This window comes from Sebastes fasciatus, chromosome 19 (genome assembly GCF_043250625.1).
Source record: "Sebastes fasciatus isolate fSebFas1 chromosome 19, fSebFas1.pri, whole genome shotgun sequence".
NCBI classification, from domain to species: Eukaryota; Metazoa; Chordata; class Actinopteri; order Perciformes; family Sebastidae; genus Sebastes; species Sebastes fasciatus.
This window is the reverse complement of record NC_133813.1, coordinates 27,266,588-27,281,255: the sequence shown is the minus strand read 5'-3', so window position 1 is coordinate 27,281,255 and position 14,668 is coordinate 27,266,588. Positions and strand designations below refer to the sequence as shown.

Sequence of the window (14,668 nt, the reverse complement as noted above, 5' to 3'; positions counted from 1 at the left end):
CCCCTTGTGGAGGATAGATGACCTGCTGACGCAGGGACTTGTTGAGATCTATGACAAAACAATGTGTTAAATGATGTATTCCCTCTCAGGTGTTTTTATTAGCTATGTATGGATGTTGCTTCTTGAGTCATGGGAGAGTCGAGGCACACAGTCACTAGGAGATGCTCTCTTAATGTAGGAGAGGTGTGGCAGAGTGGAGTGGAGCAGCAGTACGCTGTTTCCCATTTGTTAAACTCCATGAGACGCCAAATATATGGTCCACGGACCTCTTCTCCATTTCCTCATAAGAGCATCGCCTCTGTCGTTGGACTGAAGGTGAGAGCAGCCCGTGCTGAATCATGCACCGCCGTAAAGGAAACGACCAACAAGCAAGGTGCCACCGCATCAACATACTTTGCAGGGCAGAACCAGAACCATGCAGAGCCTCAGGCACACAGAGCCCTGGCCTAAGCCAGGACTCTGGGACCGCAGGCGGGGCCACTTACCAGAGAACCTCTCTTGTAGTGACTATACCATGTGCCTGGCGAGTCTTTGGGCCATTTTGCCATTTTGCTCTGTAAAATATAAGAGGCATTCAGGGAAGGGAAAGGGACTTGGGAAAGTCGGGAGTCTGGCTTACCAGTTTACCACGTTTGAATTCACTGAACCAGGAGCCAGGATTCTCTTTGACCCAGGATGTGAGCCTAGCCTGGGGGCATGGGTCGACGGAGAGGCAGAGGGAGGAAAAACAGCAGTGTTAAAGAAAGGAAACATCTTTTTTTTTTTACTCCTCTCTTCTTCCTTCTGTTTGTCCTCTGAGGAGTCTTCTGGACCTGAAAGAGTATTCAGTAAGATCAACCAGACCAACCGGTCCGGGGCAGAAGATTTTAGTAAGCCATTATGCCATTTTGTACAGTACAAACCGTAGCTGGCAGCTAATTGCTGCTAAAAAATTCATGAGTACACAGTGATTAATTAAGCAATGATCGCCTGCAAGGAGCTCTTATACAGCGGCCTCTATCCCTGCTGTTCAGCGTTAGTGCTGTGCAGCCACGGTGCACTAACTTTGTTATGCCATTAAAAGCTGTGAGTTGGCCAACAGGGCACAGCTCTAATGATCTCAGCCATGACAATGATGAATTTCTCTATAATTAGATAGCAGGGTTTGATATGGAACTGTCATCAATAGCTTAATGCGTTAATGAATGATGAGCCGGAGATCACTTATCGCTGGGAGATGGCATACATTAGACCCATGCTGCCTTGAAGGTGACCTCCAGTTGTTTTCACCGAGCACAGGAGGAAATTCTTTCTGTGACTTTCTCTTTTTCTAGAATCCATGACGGCGTGTCAGACTGTGATTCTGTGGACAGTATAGCTATGTGCTCTTATAATAACCGTGCCAATCTAGACGCATGTGGGTGTGTTTTGCAGTCTCCACGTGGAAGACTGACAGCGCAGGCTTTTCTTCAGCCCATCCCCAGCCCGCTATAAAAAGTCTGCTTCATTATTCTAAGCTTAAGCAAACTCCTGCTCCTCTGAGGCTTGGTGAGTGGATCATTAAAATGGCTGTAACACTGTGCTGTTACACAACCCTGACGTGTCAAAGACAGTGTTTCCAATGTTTCACCACTCCGCTTGCCGCTCCCCCCTCCTCCTCCACACACTCATGCATAATGAACCTCAAATCTTCCACAATGTGTCTGTCACCTGCCAAAGGCTTTAGAGGTCCTTAATGGCGTTCAATCTAAAAATGGCACTGAGACAATAGTGTGGACGAGTGAATGTGTGTGAATGAGGGAGTCGTGTCCCCGTGGTTACCGACTGTCACAACTAAACTGAGATTTAGCATGTTTGTAAAATAACTTTGGGAACTTTCATAGGAAAAGGAGGGAGCCCTGTTGCATCACCTCCCACACGGGCTAATCTCATGGAGGCTAATTATGTGGCTACACGAGTAGATACAACAGAGTTACTGTTGCAGCTAGCACTGTCTTGATATTTATTATTTATACATCGCGGTTAGTCCCAGATCATTCTCTTACTTGACTGTCAATCAAATCCCAAACTGGAGGCTGAAAATAGTAAAAATGTTTTCCTTTCTCTTTTTCACACCACATCATCTTGCTAGCACGAATCCCATCCTTTCTGCACAATATATCCAACCATTGTGTGTGTGTGTGTGTGTGTGTGTGTGCAAGTTTTTGTGTGCACGCGACCAGACTTACCCCTTCAGACTTCTTATCTGGGAAGATGCAGCTCTCTCCACCTGCTGTGAAGTTGCAGTAAACCTTGAAGGAGTCCCGGGAGCAGCCCTGGTTCGGATCAATCCAGTACTCACCTGGAGAAATGGAGATGAAGAGAGAGAGAGAGAGAGAGAGAGAGAGAGCGAGAGCAATGATTATAGAATGGTATATATGATCTGAAGCCTATACTGTATTCCTTCAGGTCAACGCAATGTCTGACATCATATGGACCTGTTGTGCTTTTATGTTTTTTCCCTTTCCTTTAGTGTGTTATTCATTATTTGTGCATGTAAAAGGTCTGCAAAGTTACAAAAAAGCCTGTAGTCCACGCCAAAGGGAGTTCCTCTCCCCCACAGAAGCACTGCCCCTGAACTGCCTGAAACGCCTCGCTTCAAGTCCCGCCTTTTCTTCCATAACATGGTGATGTCACCAAGTAACACATTTGCATTATACCTGCCTATAGCGGCTAAATTGGCACGCCCTTACATAAAGCAACTGGGTTTTTCGGGAGGTGTATGAGCTCAAACAGACCGGGTGAAAAGAGGTTCTGCACCACAGCCCGTATGAGGAAAATAAAGCGTTTTTTTAAAGCATGTAAACATGTTCTGGTAGAAACCAAAAATACAAATATGCATCTGAAAATGAGCATAATGGGTCCCCTTTAATTGGTGGTGTTTCCTATTAAATTCAGCATAACAAGTGATGACACCCAGTTTGAGATATTCTAACCAACATCCATCTTGTGATTCCTGCTGTCTGATAATGTCGTCATTCAGAGATGGAACATCATACACACATAGAAATACTGGCATTAACTAATAAACAGCTGCAAGTGCCCTACAGCTGTGACGGATCAGACGCTAAAATATTGAAAACACGATGTGATGATATAATTGATTAATCGTTTGGTCAGAAAAGATTACCTAAAGCCTTTTGGGGGGGGAAGTCGGATGTTCTAATTACTATCACGAGAGAAAAAGACGAGCGGCACTTTTGCTTGGAAAATTACTTCAACGATTAATATATTGTCAAAATAGCTGCCAAATATGTTTCTGCTGATTGACTAATTGATAGGGCTGCATAATTAATCCAAATTGTATTGAAATAGCAACATGGCCCACTGCAATTTTCATATCGCAGGAGGTGCATTATTTGTTAAAGGTGAACTGTGTGTCAAAATACCATCTTAAATGAAATATTATGGTGCTGCACAGGTGACATCATATTCTACAGACTTAAGAAAACATCTTTGTTTGGTACAGATCCCCGCAACATATCACACCATAATCATTATTATATGTTTTTCAATGAAAATGGGAATTATCATTCCCTCTAATATTGCAAATATCAGTCAAATTAAATATTTTTTTCAAATGGTTCAGCCCTACTAATCGATTGATCCACAGGTCTATTTCTCTGACTTTCTCACCATGTGTATTCATGTCTACATCCCCCATTTACCTAACCTTGGCTTTTAAGTGATGTCCATAGTATACTATTTGCAGTGCATGTGTGTGACATCTCACAGCGAGGCTAGCAGCCACACTGCTCTAATTTGCTGCGCATGTGGACAAGGCCCATTTTTTCCCTTCAACATCTCCAGTGAGCTGCTGTGTGATAACGGCCATTTCAGTGGCGTAGTTAAAAAAATGTGTGGCGAACGAGGATGAGACAATAGACCTCATGCCTCATTTTAGACCGAGTGTTAATACGAACCATCTGGGAAGTCGGGGTGGCAGAGCTGCAGGTCTTTGCAGGTACGAGCGGGGTTGGTCTGTGTGCCAAGCGGGTGCTTCATCTGCTCGATCTCCAGCTTGAGCGAGTTGAGCGAGCCAAAGATTTCCTCCATGCCGTCGTCGTAGTCCTTGTAGTTGGCGTCCACGGGCGCGTCGTCCATCATCTGGCTGGCGTCGATGCTCCTACGAGTTCTGCCCTTCATGGAGGACTGCATGGGGAGTGGGTGGATGACATCGCCGGGAGGACCCTGTTATGGAGAGAGACAGTCAGAGATTATGTAAATGTCTGGAGATAATGACTCACACACTGAGGAGAAGATGCAACGAGGCTTTGACTTACAGGAGGGCCAGGAGGTCCAGATGTACCGGTCTCTCCCTTTGGTCCAGTATGACCCTGAGCAGGACAAATTAAAGCAATGTTTGATCTTATATGACAAATGATTTAATGAGTGTCATGTTTAATGCTTGTTCAGTAAAACCCTTACCGATGACCCTTTAGCTCCTTTGGGACCAGCAGGACCCTAAAGACACAAAAATGTCCAAGTAATCAATATTGGCTCAACATTACATGCTATTATTCAGTGTCACACATGCAGTAGCACGACACATATGAGGGATCTTACAGGTAAGCCAGGAGGACCGAGGGGACCAAGTGGACCTGAAGGACCAGCAATACCCTAAAGGACAAAAGAGAGAACCCATAACTGCTTTGTGACAACAGAGGACGTTTAATCCTGTTGCAACAGTATTGACTAGAGTAGAATGTTTGGGTCTTTTAACACACTTAGTTGTGTTTACTTACATTGTCTCCTTTGGAACCGTGTGATCCTGGAGGACCAGGAAGGCCTCTGTCACCCTTTTCTCCCTGTTCACCAGGGGGTCCAATGAGACCAATAAGACCCGGATGGCCCTGAGGGTTAGAGAACAACACAAACATTACATCAATACGACAGTCGATAATACACCATCACAAACATTAGCCATATAATACATCTATCCGGCACACCCTCTAATCATTAGGGTAACGATTCGATGGCTGGAGGCAAACAACACATCTAATCAATCTGTTAGGAGAAAAGCTCCATTAGTCTTAATGCTCCACATCAAAACATTCAGCTCACCTTTTCTCCTTTGACACCAGAGTCTCCTTTCAAACCAGGTAGACCAGGAGGACCCTGTGAGAGGGGTGACACATTGGAGAGAGAGAGAGAGAGAGAGAATTGTTGGATGAGGATTCAGATCAGATGGCACCAGGGCTGTCAATCCATTCAAATATGTAATCACGATAAATCACAAATAAATCACACGTTTTTTTATATGTTCAAAATGTACCTTAAAGGGAGATTTGTCAAATATTTAATACTCTTATCAACATGGGAGTGGACAAATATGCTGCTTTATACAAATGTATGTATATATTTATTATTGTAAATCAATTAACAACACAAAACAATGACAAATATTGTCCAGAAACCCTCACAGGTACTGCATTTAATATAAAACAATATGCTCACATCACAACATGGCAAACTGCAGTCCAACAGGCAACAACAGCTGTCAGTGTGTCAGTGTGCTGACTTCACTATGACTTACCCCAAACTGCATGTGATTATCATAAAGTGGGCATGTCTGTAAAGGGGAGACTCGTGGGTACCCATAGAACCCATTTACATTCACTGATCTGGAGGTCAGAGGTCAAGGGACCCCTTTGAAAATGGACATGACATTTTTTTACAGTAAGTTTGTAGCGTTATTTAACCTCCTTCATGACAAGCTAGTGTGACATGGTTGGTACCGATGGATTCATCAGGTTTTATAGTTTCATATGATGGCTATATACGTATGTCTGGCTTTAAAACTGAGCAGCTGCAACCTAAAAATCACAAGTTGCATTAAAGAAATTAGTGGCTTTAAAAGTAATTTGCGTTATGATCACGTTAACTTTGACAGCCCTCGATGGCACACATTACGTGAAATACCGCAGTTCAAATATCAGGAGTCACTTCTACTCACCATAGGTCCGGGAGGTCCATCTGGGCCTGGAGAACCAGGAAGTCCTTGCTCTCCCTGCATAGAAATACCAATAAAGCAGCGTTTTTACCCCCGTTAACATAACTAGCACGGCTCCTTTATGTTCAGCAGTTTATTGAAAGCATTAACCTGCTCTGTGAGCTCTTTTAATACCACACAAACATCCAATGATTAATTGGTGTGATGGTAAGAAACACTTTACTTACAACTGGGCCAGGGATACCCCTGAGGCCTTCAGAACCGGGCTTGCCAGGTGATCCTTGAGGACCAACAGGACCTGTCTTTCCTTGGGAACCTTCCAAACCAGACTCTCCCTTTCACACAGAAACAGGATGCATGCAAACCATTAGATTGTTGCTCATTTGTTGGTGACTTGACATCTCTGGTGGACAACGTGAACAGAAGATGTGTGTTTGTTGGATGCGTTACCTTGGTTCCCTTCTCTCCTTGTCTTCCTTCAGGTCCTGCTACTCCATGGGGGCCCTATTTAAAAAAAAAAAAAAAAGATTGCAGAGAAGAATATTGTGGAATACAAACACAGAGCATTTTATCATTTTGCAATGACAAGAGAGCACAGGACAGTACTTACTCTCTTTCCAGGTGGTCCGGAGGGACCAGACTCTCCAGTGGGTCCAGGAGAACCCTAGTTTCAATTTGAACAAAATCAAAAATTAAACAGTATTCATTTTGTGATTCAAATCACATTCATCATGAAATAATTCCTTGTCTGCACATAGAGTACAACACTCACAGCTTGACCAGCCTCTCCATCATCTCCCTTGTCACCGGCGGGACCGTCTAACCCCTGCATGAGAAATGAACAGAGCCTCAGTCCTGCTGCATTGCATCAAAAACAATCTGTAAAGAACACAGTTTACACAATTCATTCCCTCATGCCATACGTACAGCTGGACCGTTCTCTCCAGGGGGGCCAGGGTCACCGGGGAAACCACTCGGACCCTGAAATCAATAAAACTCACATTACTTTTTTATTGAGAAATGATATTTAGTTTAAGGTTACAGTCTTGGTCTTCTGTGTGAGGTGTTGAGAGTACACAATTTCTAAAATAAAATGTATTTTCTGAAGGTGGAAAAAGACTTACTGGGCTGCCTTTGGGACCATCATCTCCAGGGGGACCCTTAGGGCCGGGAGGTCCAGCTGTACCAGCCGGACCGGACTCTCCCTTTTCTCCTCGCTCTCCTCTTGGACCCTGGTATAACACGCAGTATGTTAGCAAGTCTAATTCAGAGATGCTTGCAGAAAACAAGTGGAAAGTGACTGAGGAAACTTCATTATACTTTAGAATGATTGTAGATAAAGTGATTTGTAGTCTAGCTGTTGACCAACAATGAAATTATAGTTGGTCCTTCATTCTTTGTTATTCATGTAAATATGGAGGACAGAAGATGGGATAACTCACTGGTGGGCCAAGTTCTCCCTGAAGACCTGGCTCTCCTGTTTCACCAGCATCTCCCTGATAAGAGAGAGAGGGAGAGAGGGTGTTAGAGGGTGAGAGAGACACATCCATTATCGGAAAGGTGATTTGTTGATCCAACATGGTTCTAAAAATCCCATCATTTACAGCAGCGCTCACTGCTCCGGTGCCCTTGTCACCCAAATGGGGAGGGAAAGAGATGACACAAGAGATTTCAATCCATCAAGTGCGGGCAGATTGGGTGGCTGGAGCGCAGGAGGGCGCTGACCCCACTGTTCTCTCTGGACCCAGCCCATATATCTTGTCCTGTTCCCCCCCTGCCTTATTGGATAGTTGCTCTGTTGACTCACCTATACAGCGGGCACTATCGTTATTCACTGTCACATAAGCCTACCGTCCTCCCTGCTGGGGTTTACTGCAGATGCCACACCTGTTTAAGGGACAAATGTCATATTTGGGAGACGGGGAGCCAATCGATAGCTCTGCAGAGGCGATGCCAAGCTGTGCGCTGATGTGTTCTGATAAGCATGTCCACATTCTCTCTAGCATAAACTGTGAAAATCAGCTGATACTCTTCAATTAGTGTCTGGCTGTCTTCCCAAACCTCTCTTGTTGCTGTCAAGAAATCCACTCTAAGCAGTTGGTACGCCTGTTTAAAAGCATGACTGATCCTCCTGTATTAGGAGCTGGTCTTTATGCAGAGTTGCCTTCTGAGAAGCCCTTAACTCCATCCTGACAACAACCTGCTCATGTTCACCACGGGGGCTGCCTGGAAATCTGCTGACAACAGGGAAACGGAGAGCATGAAAGACAGCTGCTCATCACAGATATATGAGGGATGTGTTTACAAAAAAAAAAAAAAAGCCTGAGCTCAGTCGCTCGCCAGCTACCCCGGGGCCGGCCAATAAAATGCCAGATCAGCTAGAGAGTGATTAGCCAAAAGAGCGCTGCGTTTGTTTTCACAGGAGAAGGACAGGCTCTCCTCAGGGAGATTACAAAGGAGCAAAAGGTGATTCTATTGACTGAACTGGATAAAACAAATCACACCATCACTACGGAGAGAAAGTGATGAGAAAGTGCACAGCGCTGCAGTCCAGCTGCTGCAGACGCTGCCAAAGGAGGCCTTTCATAATGAAACAGCAGCAACAAATAAGAGCCGGAGCTGATTTTATGAGAGACGCCTCTAAATAATGCATTCATCATACAGTGCCTCTGAGTATTAATTCATACTCTCTCCACCCAGCAACGGTACTGTTGGGGATGACAGCACGTCCACTAGATTTGCTGTGCATCTGTCACTCTATGGCAGGAAAACTGTCTCATTTAAAAGGGTATCATATAAATAGGCATGGGAAATATTAATGGCCACAAAAGCCTTTTAAAGAGGTATCATGCACAGTCAGTTTACCACACAGCTCTCAAACAAACTGCTAGCACACTGAATCTGTCGCTTCCAAAGTGTCATAAAAAAACAGTCGACTGGACAAAAACTGAATCCCGTATCTTATAGGGAGGTTACGATGAAAAATGTGCACACCGTCAGATGCCACAGTGGTCTGGGATACAGATAACACTTGGGGACCTTTGTTGTGTTAAACATTCCCATCTAGAGAGACATGCACTGTTTATTTGGAACGGGACTAGAGGCGCCATCTGGAACAAAAGGCTGCAGCACGATGAATACATTGTCAGTTTGAAAGAAAACATTTCAGCAGTTTGAGTGCACGATGGACAACAGCTACTAGCATCCACTCTAAAAGACAGTTTTAGTCCAGGCTGGCTTCTCTGGGAGGTGAGTCACAAACATGACTGTAGAGCAGTCCACATACAGTATTAACATCGGTGGGGGATGTTCTTTTTTCAGTTGAAATGGTGTTCCGAGAGACAATTACAGCTAGGTTGGTAATCATATGAAACTAGATCTAAAAAAATCATCCAACCAAAAAACTCAGCCCAGTGTTGCCAACTCTTTTCCAATGAAAGCAGCTAGCAGCACGAGCTCCAGAAGTCGCTAAATCTAGAGAGAAAGTCGCCAAGTCGGCGACACTGACAGTCCGTCCCCTCAGGCCAAAATGATCATTAGGAACGTGAACAGCGAACATGGTTATTGTTAAAACTCACAGCTGTCAAGCTGTCAGCTGTCTAGCAGCTTTTGGATGGCAATGGGTGCACAGACAAAGCACACGCAGGTAGACGGACAGGTAGCTCGTCCAATCATTACATTCGGTCCCACTGAAATGATCGGACGGGTTTATTCCAGTCATGCCACAGCCACAGATACTGGATTTTTTTTGTCAGGGCATTTGGTTTATTGATTGCTGTCGGGACGTAATGAGAATTTCAACAAATATAACAAAAAATACTTTTGAAGAAGATTACCAACTCTAGCTTTAAATCATAATTTCTGTGTAATTATGGGCACAAAATGTTGTTTTGGTAGACAAATACCTGAGAGGTTAGTGTGTAACTTTTTGTTTACTGAAGTGATTATATTGTCCATTTTACTTAATTCCCTACAGGACAGATATAATTAGTATGAGATATGAAAACAAAACAACATAACCCAGAGGAGTTTTTGTGACTTTGGAGATGTCTGTGTTTACACCAACTAAAGAAGTGGCAGGTGTGTAATTTAAAAACAAAACATCAAAATGACTTTATGTCACTTGACCTGCTAAAACAAAACGTCAGCTGCACTCCCAACCCAGACACAGAGGAGAGGTTTACCTTTTCTCCAACAGAACCGGGGTTTCCAATGCCACCAGGAGGTCCCTGAGGGCCATCGGCTCCCGGGGGTCCTGAGGGGCCTCGGGGACCAGGGGGGCCGGGTGGACCCTACACGGAAGAGAGGATACAGTCTAATGAGTAAAGACACTTCAAACTTCTACTAATGTGATGTACTGAATGATAACACAGTCACTCACCATCTGACCAACGTCTCCAGTTTCACCTTTCTCACCAGGTGGACCAGGCAAGCCCTGAGGAGTGAGCAGAGGGTTTAATCATACTGCCTTAGCGTTTCCTAATGATAATATATGACCATATATGTTTCATCGCAGTCCGCACCTGCAGCCCAACTGGACCAGGAGGTCCGGGGAACCCTCTTGAGCCTTCATCTCCCTTCTGGCCAAACAGACCCTGCTGACCTCTGGGACCAGGCTCACCATCAGCACCCTGCACAAGGTGACAGATGAAAGGGGTCACAATCAGGAGACACAACGCTTGGTGGTACTGTTGAAGGATCTGAACACACAATGCAAACTAGACACTTACAGCAGGACCGGGTGCTCCGACGGGTCCTTGAGGGCCAGTGGGACCAGGTGGACCCTGCAGAGGAAAAGTAACAATCAACTCAAAACTTTCAAAACCCATGAACTCACACAAAGAAAAAAAAATGGATCAGCCTTGCAATCTCAGGCAGTAAAATGATAACTAAATAATGTATTTATGATCGCTGTAAATCAACCACTTACATGCTCTCCTTTGTCACCCTTGCCTCCTTTCTGGCCCGACTCGCCGAGTTCTCCCTGTGGAACGACACGATCACAGTGTGAAATGAAAACAGATAAAACTTTCAACTCTAAAGTAATACACAAGTGAGAGAAGTGAGATCAAAATGTGACAATGAATGATGTTAAATTATCATCAAACACAGAAATATCAAAGCACAATAAAAACCTACACTCAACTAGCAATCTTTTTTTAGAGATCTGGATATTTCAATTACATCAAATGGTGATAAATATAGTTCCCATCTGAGGGGAGGTGAGGAGGGGGGCTTTATCCTGATGGTGCTACTAGCAGCCAAAACAGAATAGATAATTAGTCCCATCTCAACCTGTTTGCACCAGCATTCCCAGAGTGAACCACCTTGCACGGTTCCTTCAAAGCCTCCACATGCTGTGGGTGTTTGGAGGAATAGTGTTAATATCTGCCGAAGCCAAAGGCATCTACTTTTGGGTTTGAGTCAGACAATGCTTTTTGTGAGGCAGCATTAGTCTTAAAATAAAAGCCTTGGAGTAGTTGGTTCGTAGACGGGACTTAAAATGAGAAAGCGTCTGAATGTGTGTAAACATTAGCTTGTGAGCTCCTTTTTATCTGCATGGCAAATAACCCTCTGTATTCTGTGTGTCCGTCCGCACCGCGGGGACCAGCGCAAGGCCAGTTAAGAACTGAGGCGTTCTTCAAAGGATAGGAGATTATCCTCGGAGTATCTCCGCGGCTGATCTCCCTGCAAATGTTTTTAGAAGGGATGAGGAGCCGCTCTCGCTTCTGAATACCAAAGGGTCACTTTCACACATTCTGTCATTGCCACAAAGATTCCTCCCTCTCCTCTGTCTGTTTGTAGAGAGGAGTACAAAGCCGCAACAAGGCAGGTTCACCTTTTAAAGATCTGTTAATCGATGCAAACTCTGTCAGACAAATTCCCCTTAGAGCGTTTAAGGTCACTGGGAAGGAGACATATATCTGGCTTAGATCTCAACTCTGAAGTTCTTTGTGAGCTGGTAAGTGTGCATGTGTGAAAATTGAATGCTTCAATGCAGCTTTTCTGAATTTCAACATAATTCTCTTACGGTAAAACAAGACATGAAAAGCAACCCACCTTGTCTCCGTCCTCTCCTGGTGGCCCAGGAGGTCCGCCAGGTCCTGGCAGACCCACAGGTCCCTGAATACCGTCTCTTCCAGCTGGGCCTTGAGGTCCTTTCTCTCCCTATTTTTCAGAATGTTGTTAGCCATGCTTAATCTGTGAAATTTGCCATTGCAGCATCGTCTCGATTAATGTGATGTTCTTACCGGTCCACCTTTCTCTCCGTGAGGGCCTGGAGGTCCCTGGGGGCCAGGACGTCCGGGGAGACCCGAAGGTCCGGCTGGACCAGCAGCACCGCGCTCACCAGGAGAACCCTACAGCACCGCCGCACAGTAACGTTAGTAATCAGAGTAACTGAACGAAAGATATCAAACACTGAAACCAAATCCTAACATCAGGCACATCCACCAAATAGGTCAGACCTCTCTTATGTAAGTAGCAAACTGTGCATCTCATTATATTATGTAAGAGCCTGGAACAACTGAGGGTGGGAACTTTACTATGAAGACTATGAAGGTGAGAGCGAGAGCGAGAGAATGAGGGTGACAAACTGGGGATGCGGATGCAGTAAATTGTACTCACAGCAGGGCCAGGTGGGCCATGAGGTCCTTCATTCCCTTTCAGGCCGTGAGCCCCCTGCAGAACAAAATAAAATGAAGGCTTCAGAAAACAAACACATCTGTTGGGGAAGCACACATCCTGCCTTATGCTGGACTCCTTCAAACAGGCCCAGCGTGAGGTGGAAAACCTCCTATAGTCCCCAAAGTGGAGGCTGAGCGCAGCCGGGGAGAACCGGTATTTACTAAAAGTGCTGCGAACATCCTTTATGTTACCAAGGAACAGGTGCATCGCATCTCTGCATCCTAGAGTTAAATGAAAAGATGCTCCTGCCGTGATTTCTTTCTAACAAGTTTGCAGTAAGAAAATAGTGTGAATTGCATAACTAGCATTGACATGACTTTGTCAAGTTAGCATGGAATAAAAAATTACAAAATAAACAGCCTAGAGCACACTGTTCCTCTTCTGAAGCCCACTCAGGAATGTGATATCATGTCTGATTCTTCAAGGTAACCACAGTCTAACAGCCATTTAATAGCCCAGAACTATTATGCAATAAGCAAGCTGCGAGAGATATTGAATTTGTGAGATGCTTTTGTGCTGAGCAGAAGCGAATACTAACCACGGGACCAGGCAGACCTCTCTCTCCGGGGAAACCTCTTGGCCCAGGAGGGCCATCCTTACCTGCTGGACCAGCAGGACCGAAGTCACCCTGTAGGTCAAAGCACAACGTCATTCATTCTGTAAGTTTAGTGTAGTTACAAAAACTCGAGATTATTGCAGGTGTGATGCAGATAAGGTGCTTAATAAAAGATACAATATTAAATAGAGCGTCAGGATTCACCTTGGCTCCTTCTTTCCCTGCAGCTCCAGGTAGACCCTGCTCACCAGGTGGGCCTGGGGGTCCAGGATGACCGCGATCTCCCATTGGTCCAGTCTCACCTGTTGGTCCCTACAAATGAAAAAAAACAAAAAACAAACCCAGTTGCAGAGGAGGTGTGAACTACAGTAAGAGGAACACTGAGCAAAATCACCAATTCAATACAAACAAAAAAAAGATGTTACAATTTCTCCATCTCTTACAAAACACGGCGTGGAGAAGCTGAGCATTTGCTGCGTGGGAGGCCTACTAGTCATTAAGGCCACATACAGCTCCGTTATCATCAATGTTCTCAGCTGGCATTAGCAGAGCGGCTGGGAGGGAAAGTCTGTTAAACGCTTATGCATAATGGATGAAGAGCCCATTGCTAATATGAAAGAGGATAAACAACACTTAAGTCACGGCTCGCGAGACATATAGGTACGAGGATAAATCCATATTTATTGTCGGAAAGACAAAATGCTGAGAGCGTATCTGGTAACAATCACCTACAGGTACCTCTGCAACACAGAGTGTAACTTTTAAAACATTTTCAGATGAATACAAATACTTATTTGTTATTTTGCAGCAACTTTATGGAGATTTGTCACGGCACAATAGAATCCAATCAATACTGATGATACATGTAAGGGAGCAACAGGGACTCACCTGAGGTCCAACTACGCCTGGAGGGCCAGGAGGGCCAGTCTTGCCTTGGAATCCCTGTTTATAACAGAAAAAAAAAACAGAGTGACATTACCATACGACGACTCTGTCGAATACAGATGAAGAGCTGAGTAATCCAACTAGATTCCTCACAGTCTCTCCTCTCTGTCCAGGATGTCCAGGCAGTCCGTCTTTCCCTGAAGGTCCCTGAGAAATACAGACAAATGTATGAATAAAGAATGACAGCGGAAAAGGCAGGATGGCTTTATCTACACAGTCGTGTGTGGTGCATGAGGTGTATTGGACTCACAGGAGGGCCCTTTGGTCCTGGGAAACCTGTTGGTCCCTGAGGCCCTGGTAGACCCTGAAACAAATGACAAATGCTCAATAATTAGTTGACTCTATATGAGAAGGACTGCGTATGATACAGGGTTAACAAGTCAATATATTGCCATATATTGTGATACTGTATGAAAGGCCATATATTGCCATTTTTTAAATTCAAATTTTAGAAAACTGTCATGGTATAAAGAACGCACCACCATATGAATACAATCAGAGTAAAAAGA

At 44.6% G+C, this 14,668-nt stretch overlaps 1 protein-coding gene across 4 annotated transcripts in view; it reads right to left on the bottom strand.

The window, feature by feature from the left end:
* Positions 1–14,668, bottom strand: part of col5a1 (procollagen, type V, alpha 1) — an 87,863-nt gene that overhangs the window by 6,673 nt on the left and 66,522 nt on the right. For 2 of the 4 annotated variants that reach the window (XM_074618207.1, XM_074618208.1), the window contains 30 exons: positions 14,410–14,463; positions 14,253–14,306; positions 14,103–14,156; positions 13,419–13,526; positions 13,197–13,286; positions 12,599–12,652; positions 12,223–12,330; positions 12,032–12,139; positions 10,902–10,955; positions 10,702–10,755; positions 10,495–10,602; positions 10,353–10,406; positions 10,156–10,263; positions 7,414–7,467; positions 7,096–7,203; positions 6,899–6,952; positions 6,744–6,797; positions 6,582–6,635; positions 6,422–6,475; positions 6,199–6,306; positions 5,975–6,028; positions 5,083–5,136; positions 4,764–4,871; positions 4,585–4,638; positions 4,447–4,482; positions 4,302–4,355; positions 3,942–4,209; positions 2,208–2,320; positions 620–688; positions 486–554 (listed from right to left, as the gene is read on the bottom strand). In XM_074618207.1, the coding sequence (XP_074474308.1) occupies positions 486–554; positions 620–688; positions 2,208–2,320; positions 3,942–4,209; positions 4,302–4,355; positions 4,447–4,482; positions 4,585–4,638; positions 4,764–4,871; positions 5,083–5,136; positions 5,975–6,028; positions 6,199–6,306; positions 6,422–6,475; positions 6,582–6,635; positions 6,744–6,797; positions 6,899–6,952; positions 7,096–7,203; positions 7,414–7,467; positions 10,156–10,263; positions 10,353–10,406; positions 10,495–10,602; positions 10,702–10,755; positions 10,902–10,955; positions 12,032–12,139; positions 12,223–12,330; positions 12,599–12,652; positions 13,197–13,286; positions 13,419–13,526; positions 14,103–14,156; positions 14,253–14,306; positions 14,410–14,463 (2,373 nt within the window). The remainder of the gene's footprint in view (positions 1–485; positions 555–619; positions 689–2,207; positions 2,321–3,941; positions 4,210–4,301; positions 4,356–4,446; positions 4,483–4,584; positions 4,639–4,763; positions 4,872–5,082; positions 5,137–5,974; positions 6,029–6,198; positions 6,307–6,421; positions 6,476–6,581; positions 6,636–6,743; positions 6,798–6,898; positions 6,953–7,095; positions 7,204–7,413; positions 7,468–10,155; positions 10,264–10,352; positions 10,407–10,494; positions 10,603–10,701; positions 10,756–10,901; positions 10,956–12,031; positions 12,140–12,222; positions 12,331–12,598; positions 12,653–13,196; positions 13,287–13,418; positions 13,527–14,102; positions 14,157–14,252; positions 14,307–14,409; positions 14,464–14,668) is intronic. The other 2 variants (XM_074618209.1, XM_074618210.1) reach the window with 2 other exon arrangements.